This window comes from Rhinoraja longicauda, chromosome 23 (assembly GCF_053455715.1).
Source record: "Rhinoraja longicauda isolate Sanriku21f chromosome 23, sRhiLon1.1, whole genome shotgun sequence".
NCBI lineage: Eukaryota > Metazoa > Chordata > Chondrichthyes > Rajiformes > Arhynchobatidae > Rhinoraja > Rhinoraja longicauda.
Window position 1 is genome coordinate 25491997 of NC_135975.1, and position 7896 is coordinate 25499892.

Genomic DNA, 7896 nt, shown 5'->3' on the forward strand with positions numbered 1-7896 from the left:
ACTGACAGCTCTTCTTTCTTGCTGGCAAAGGGCTTTACTTCTTCTGGAAGATTCCTTGCACTTGGCCACCCTTCCATGATGTGGTTCTTTACCTTGGAGAGAACTCTGTCCTTCTTGGTGGGTCTCTTCACTTCCTGTTCATCAACAGGGCGTGTCCAGATTGGTGAGCATGTTGATGCGTGTCTCTGGTGCTTCATCAAGCTTGGCGAGCTCCGGATGATTCCATGAAGAGTCTTCTTCGTGGATCGGCAAGCGTGACAACGCATCTGCATTCTGGTGTTTCTTGCCTTATCGATGGACTATCATGTAACTGTAGGCAGACAGGATCAAATGCCATCTTGGTACGCAAGCAGAGGCCATCAGGCTGGCCGGTTTGTGGTCTCCAAACAGTCCCATCATAGGCTAGTGATCAGTCGTAATGGTGAAAGACCTTCCATGTAACTGCTTGTGGAACTTCTTCGGTCCGAAGATTATCGATAAACCCTCCTTTTCATATTGTGCGTAGTTCATTTCACTAGGTTTGAGAGTGCGTGAAGCGAAAGCTATCGGGCGTTCTTGTCCATCTGATTCAACATGGCTTATCACAGAACCTAAGCCATAGGGGCTTGCATCCGTTTGGAGAAGGATGGGTTTGGCTGGATCGTAATGCGTCAGCACACTGTCACTCTGAAGAAGACGCTTGGATCTCGGGAATGCCTGCTCTTGTTCCTTTCCCCATTTGAACTTGGGATCAAGCTTGCTGCTTCTCCTCCCACTCTTTGAATCTGTTGATCTGTACTCTGCCTTCAGCATCTGAGTCAATGGTGCAATCTCTTGTGACAGGTTGGGTATAAACTTCCTGTAATACCCCAGTAAGCCGAGATATGCCTGGAGTTGGCCTTGGTTCACAGGCCACTTTGCTTCCCGCACCGCATCAACTTTGTCTTGAAGAGGACGAAGACCATTCTTGTTCAGTCGATGCCCGAGACAGTCGACTGACTCTTGCATCAGTGCACACTTCTCCTTCTTCAAACGTAACCCATTGGTCTCTAGTCTTGACAGGACTGCTTCCAGGTTCCTGAGGTGCTCTTCGTCAGTCTTTCCGCTGCTGATGATATCATCAAGGTATGGCTTGCACATGGGAATATCTGCTAGCAGACTCTCCATTGTTCTCTGGAACATGGCTGGTGCGCTGGATATCCCAAGGGGCAGTCTGGTATTTGCCGAAGAGACCTTTATGTGTGTTAATCGTGGTGAACCTTCGAGCTCCAGGATCAAACTCTATCTGATGACAGGTATGGGAGAGGTCTAGTTTAGAGAACTTTTCTCCTCCTTCTAGTTCCTGCAGTAGATCCTCCAAAGTTGGAAGGGGATACTGTTCGACTTTCAGCATCTTATTTGCTGTGAGCTTGTAGTTGCCGCAGGCTCTCATTCTCCCATCTGGTTTCAGAACAGCTATGATCGGGCATGCGTAATCTGCTGTCTTCACAGGCTTGATAATGCCATCCTGCAGCGAGTCATCCAATGTGGCATCTATCTGCTTTCTAGCAGCGTATGAAACAGGAGCTGCCTTGTAAAGCTTTGTTCCCGTTTTCATCTTGTGGATATACCTTGGCTTGGTATACCTTCAGTACTCCATGACTGCTGTTATCAAACAGTTTGGTGTGTCTGTTGAGTACTGTGTCCATGGCATCTTGCAAACTGTGCATACTACTCAGTGGACTTAATCTTGAATCTGGCGTGTTCTGGCTGACTAGCTTTAACAACAATCCAGGGTACTTCCTTAACCAGTCTCTTCCCATTAGGCTTGCACCTTTCTTTACTACCACTAGGGTCAGCGTTTCGGGCTTACGGTGAGGTTCGAGCTAGACCTGTACCGCTGCTTGTCGATAGATGTCAACCTTCTCTCCAGTGTAGGATTTCAGCTTGATGCTACTGGGAACTAGCCTACGGTCTTTACCGAGTTTGCTGAAGACTTCTTCTGGTACGATAGTCCATGGACTTCCCATGTTAACTTTTAGTTGTACCTCCCTGCCGTTCACTATCAAAGTGGCTTTATAAGGTTCAGAGTTCGACAACTTGTTAATTGATTCATCATCCAAGTGGCTCATGGTTTCTTCTGATGATGAATTCGAAGCTGCCTCCTCCAAGTGGTTTGCTTTTTTCTGAGATTGTCCTCTCCTCCACTGGTAGGCTCTAACAGCCTCACACTGACTCTTAGACTCTCAGAAGGCACAACAAAGACTGCTCTACTTAAGAACACTGAAAAAGTCTGGTCTACCCCAACAACTGCTGACGACCTTCTACCGCTGCACCATAGAGAGCATCCTAACGCATGGCATCCCTGTGTGGTACCTCAGCTGCACGGAGGCAGAAAGGAAAGCTCTACAGCGGGTAGTCCATAGAGCTCAGAGGGCCATCGGAACACAGCTACCAGACTTGGAGGGCATCTACAACACACGATGCCTCAGAAAAGCCACCAGCATCCACAAAGACTCTTCACACCCCTGCAACAGTCTGTTCGAACTCCTTCCATCGGGCAGACGATACAAGGCCTTCTACGCCCGCACCTCCAGACTCAGGAACAGCTTCATCCCCAGGGCCATAGCTGCTATGAACCGGTCCTGCTGAGCCGGATGGCCACAACGCATAGATCAACTTGCACTTTACCCTGTCTAAAACTGTTACAATTGTTTAGTTTCGTTGGGTTGCTGTTGTCTAAATTACTTAAATTATTGCATTGTATGGGAGGCGCATTCCCAATCTCGTTGTACCCCTGGGTACAATGACAATAAAGATATATTGTAATGTATTGTATTGTATTGTATTGTATTGTATTGTATTGTAGTGTGACCCATTCCAGTGCACCTGATACACCTGCCATCTCGAAATTTGCACCTCGCTGGCTCGTGGCTGCCACCACATCTCCAGCATTTCTTAGAGTAGTGACCCTCGTCTTTGGATGTTCTTGGTTGACTTCATGTCTTCTGTAGTTCAAACACCTTCCTTTGAAGCTGATTGACGGAGGTAGTATTCTCTGGAGGCCTTCCGATCTTCTGGATCTGCTCTACATCCTGTTTGGCAACCTCCATCGCTGTCGCAATATTGACTGCGTTCTCAAAGGTTAAATTTTGTGTACCCAACAGTTTCTGCTGGATGTTCACATCTGCACACCCTACCACCAATCTGTCTCTCAGCATATTCTCCAGTTCCTTGAAATTATACCCCTCACTTGACTGTCGAAGCTTTGCTATGAACTTAGGGATTGTTTCATTTGCTTGGGTGCAGGTATTGAATCTATACCCTTGCACTATTTCTGTTGGTTTTGGCGAGAAATGAGCAATTAAAGCATCCTTACATTCCTGATATGTTTTACTTGCAGGCTTAGCTGGCTGCAGCAATGCTTGTAGGGTGTGGTAACCCTTGCTTCCTAAACCTGTAAGGAACAATGCTCTTTTCTTCTCTTCTGACGTGATATCGTTTGAAGTGAACCAAGCCTCCAAGACTTCAGTCCATTCCTCATTAGTGTAACCAGATTCCAACTGGGGCACCTTCCCAACAATTGGATTAGCCATTGTTATACTATTAATACTCGGTTCACAAAAACACTATTTAACCATTATCACCGTCCCTGCTCTGCTCTCTGATACTCGGATACTCGCCTTCGGTGGTGGTTGCTGGGGACAAAAAGGGCAGTGGCTGAACTTGGACCTTGGGCTGCACGGCACCTACGTAGGGTGGCTTAGCTATTACTGGCAAGCGAACACGATTGATTTTCTGCTGGCCATGGCTGCCTCTATGTGCTGCGCTGCATGGCTACAGCACTGCTTGTACGGTAGGTTGCATCGATGGGCTGACTTGCACTTGCGAATGTGCATTCCATATTTTCCAACGGGCGCAGCGGTAGAGTTGCTGCCTTACAGCGAATGCAGCGCCTGAGACTCAGGTTCGATCCTGACTACGGGCACCGTCTGTACGGAGTTTGTATGTTCTCCCCGTGACCTGCATGGGTTTTCTCCGAGATCTTCGGTTTCCTCCCACACTCCAAAGACGTACAGGTATGTGGGTTAATTGACTGGGTAAAATGTAAAAATTGTCCCTAGTGAGTGTAGGATAGTGTTAATGTGCGGGGATCGCTGGGCGGTGCGGACTCAGTGGGCCGAGGGGCCTGTTTCCGCGCTGTATCTCTAAATCTAAATCTAAAATTACATACCGAGTCATTTACTTCATGTTCGGACGTGCAAAAACTTCAAAATGACCGCAATCTGTTCCTGTTAGAGGAATCCCATCCTCGTCGCCAAATTGTTGTGTATTTGTGCTGTAATTGGACTATGAATCAATCTCGGACACACACTTATTTAAACGTGCCTGTATTCATGTTAGCTCCATCTTAAGTTCTCCTTGGGTATGCGTACAATCGCGCAAGTCATTTCATTTGTAAAGTCATTTCATATTAAAAGTCATTTCATATTAAAAGTCATTTCATATTAAAATCAGGTTCACATACCCATCTATGCCTATCACAATTTCATACACTTCTATTAAGCCCCCCCTTAACCTATGCATTCTAGAGAAAACAATCCGAGTTTATCCAACCTCTCCCTGTAGCTGAAACCCTCTAATCCAGGCAGCAATCTGGTAAAACTCTTCTGTACCCTCTCTGAAGCCTCCACATCTTTCCTGTAATGAGGTGACCAGAATGCACACAATGGTCCAAATGCAGCCTAACCAAAGCCCTTCAGTTGTAGTCCTAAGGTTGTTTTTATAGTTGGCGTTTGAGCTTTTCACCTTCTTGCATGCAAGACTGGATTGAATTAGTTATTAAATAGAGTCAAGATCATCATGTCAAGACCATAGTCACAGTCGAGGAGGTCTCAAGTGTTCCTTCCAGATGCTGTTTATTGACTTTCTATAAGTTGTCTGTTTCATTGGGATGGGGTCTTGGGTGTTCAGCAGCGATAGCCTTGACAGTGCCAGAGAATCCATGCCATATGAAAATCAGTGACCTCCTGTACTTCCAGCACTCTTACTATGCACTCAGTAATGACAGAACATTTTGTTTGCGGGGGATTGAACGTACAAAACAAGCACTATTTGTTTTTGGTTAATCAGCTTTGGAATGTCTTTGTCATCGTCATCAAGCATGTCCTGACTCAAGAGGTGCTGTGCCCTCCATAATGTTTGGGACAAAGACCCATCATTTATTTATTTGCCTCTGTACTCCACAATTTGAGATTTGTAATAGAAAAAAATCACACATGGTTAAAGTGCACATTGTCAGATTTTATTAAAAGCCATTTTTAAACATTTTGGTTTCACCATGTAGAAATTACAGCTGTGTTTATTCATAATCCCCCCCATTTCAGGACACCGTAATGTTTGGGACACTTGGCTTCACAGGTGTTTGTAATTGCTCAGGTATGTTTAAATGCCTCCTTAATGCAGGTACAAGAGAGCTCTCAGCACCCAGTCTTTCCTCCAGCCTTTCCATCACCTTTGGAAACTTTTATTGCTGTTTATCAACATGAGGACCAAAGTTGTGCCAATGAAAGTCAAAGAAGCCATTGTGAGACTAAGAAATAAGACTAAAACTGTTAGAGACATCAGCCAAACCTTAGGCTTACAAAAATCAACTGTTTGGAACATCATTAAGAAGAAAGAGAGCACTGGTGAGCTTACCAGTCACAAAGTGACTGACAGACTAAGGAAGATCTCCACAACTGATGACAGAATTCTCTCCATTATTAAAAAAAATCTCCAAGCACCTGTCTGGCAGATCAGAAAAACTCTTCAGGAGTCAGGTGTAGATTTGTCAATGAACACTGGCCACAGAAGATTTTATGAACTGAAATACAGAGGCTACACTGCAAAATGCAAACCACTGGTTAGCTGCAAAATTAGGATGGGCAGGTTACAGTTTGCCAAGAAGTATTTAAAGAGCAACAACAGGTCTGGAAAAAGGTCTTGTGGACAGATGAGACGAAGATTAACTTATTTCAGAGTGGTGGCAAGAGCAAAGTATGAAGGAGAGAAGGAACTGCCCACGATCCAAAGCATACCACCTCATCTGTGAAATACGGTGGTGAGGGTGATATGGCCTGTGCCTGTATGGCTGCCGAAGGTACTGGCTCACTTACCTTCATTGATGATACAACTGCTAATGGTAGTAGCGTAATGAATTCTGAAGTGTATTGACATATCCTATCTGCTCAAGTTCAAACAAATGCCTCAAAACTCATTGGCCGGCGCTTCATTCTACAGCAAGACAATGATCCCAAACATACTGCTTAAGCAACAAAGGAGTTTTTCAAAGCTAAAAAAATGGTAAATTCTTGAGTGGCCAAGTCAATCACCTGACCTGAACCCAATTAAGCATGCCTTTTATATGCTGAAGAGAAAACTAAGGGAACTAGCCCCCAAAACAAGCATAAGCTGATGTTGCCTGCAATACAGGCCTGACAGCACATCACCAGAGAAGACACCCAGCAACTGGTAATGTCCATGAATCGCAGACTTCAAGCAGTCATTGCACGCAAAGGATATGCAACAAAATACTAAACATAACTGCTTTCATTTACATATCCCAAAACATTATGGTGCACTGAAATGGGGGAACTATGTATAAACACAGCTGTAATTTCTACATGGTGAAACCAAAATGTATAAAAATGGCCTTTAATAAAATCTGACAATGTGCACTTGAACCACATGGGATTTTTTCTATTACAAATCTCCAATTGTGGAGTACGGAGGCAAATAAATAAATGATGGGTCTTTGTCCCAAACATTATGGAGGGCATTGTATTAATTAGGGTGGACCAGGAAATGTGAGGCTTCAATAGGTACAGGGAAATTACACTTCCATTTCAAGAATGCATGAATGTGGTGGAACTCCCCGCTCCAAATCCAAAACCAGTTTTTCCAAATCCACATCCCATTCCCCCCAATCCACGTCCCATCCAGCCACCCATATACACATCCTATCTCATCCTCCTCCCCCCATCCCATCCCCAATCCTATCTCATCCTCCTCCCTCCTCCCATCTTCCCCATCCCATCTCATCCCCCCAATCACATCTCATCCCCCCAATCCCATTTCATCCTCTCCTCCCCATCCCATCTCATCCCCCCAATCACATCTCATCCCCCCAATCCCATTTCATCCTCTCCTCCCCATCCCATCTCATCCTCCCCCATGCCATCCTCCTCCTCCCCCCCCCCCATCCTATCTCATCCTCCCCCCACGCCATCTCATCCTCTCCTCGTCTCCCCATCCCATCTCATCCCCCCGTCCCTCCCATCTTACCCTATCCCATTTCATACCGCTTCGCCTCCGCACCCCCCATTCATCTCGCCCGCAACTCTGCACAGTGAGCGGCGGCGCTGCACTACTCACCGGACCCCTCCCACCCAGTTCATGGCGCCCGTCACCTCCAGCCGGCCTCGGCGCTCGAGACTCCGCCAACACGAGGCGCTTCCCCGAGCGCGGGCGGCTCTCGCGCTGAGCGACGAGGCGAGGCGAGGCGCGAGCGCCCCATTCAAAGTGAGGGCCAACGGTGTGAGGGCTGACTGCAGGCGCCAGTGAATGTGTGGCTCTGGCTCCCATTTGTTCAACATCTCACCGTTCACAATTCACAGGCCATGCATCAAACGTAAGTTGTAAATTTAGACCCCATCCTCTAAACTTGCAGATCTCGGCATTATTTTGTGATGAATCATGCTTTGCATTGGAAACTTTACCACCTTGACTTAATGGAGGATAAATTTTGTCTTTTGGTCATCAGGAATGAACAAGTGAATGTATTGCTGACTGGTAATGGGCCTGAATATACTGTCCTGGGCTAGTGATTACGCAGTGAACTCCTCTGACAACTGTGTCTGTTTGTCTGAGAAGAGTTCCACGGATCTGATTTCCTCA

At 46.2% G+C, this 7896-nt stretch overlaps 1 protein-coding gene across 1 annotated transcript in view; it reads right to left on the reverse strand.

The window, feature by feature from the left end:
* The window catches only part of redic1 (regulator of DNA class I crossover intermediates 1), a 54817-nt gene extending 47222 nt beyond the window's left edge, over nt 1-7595 (reverse strand). Inside the window, exon 1 of the mRNA XM_078419462.1 lies at nt 7375-7595. Coding sequence (XP_078275588.1) covers nt 7375-7595 — 221 coding nt within the window. The remainder of the gene's footprint in view (nt 1-7374) is intronic.
* Between the last annotated feature and the right edge of the window lie 301 nt (nt 7596-7896).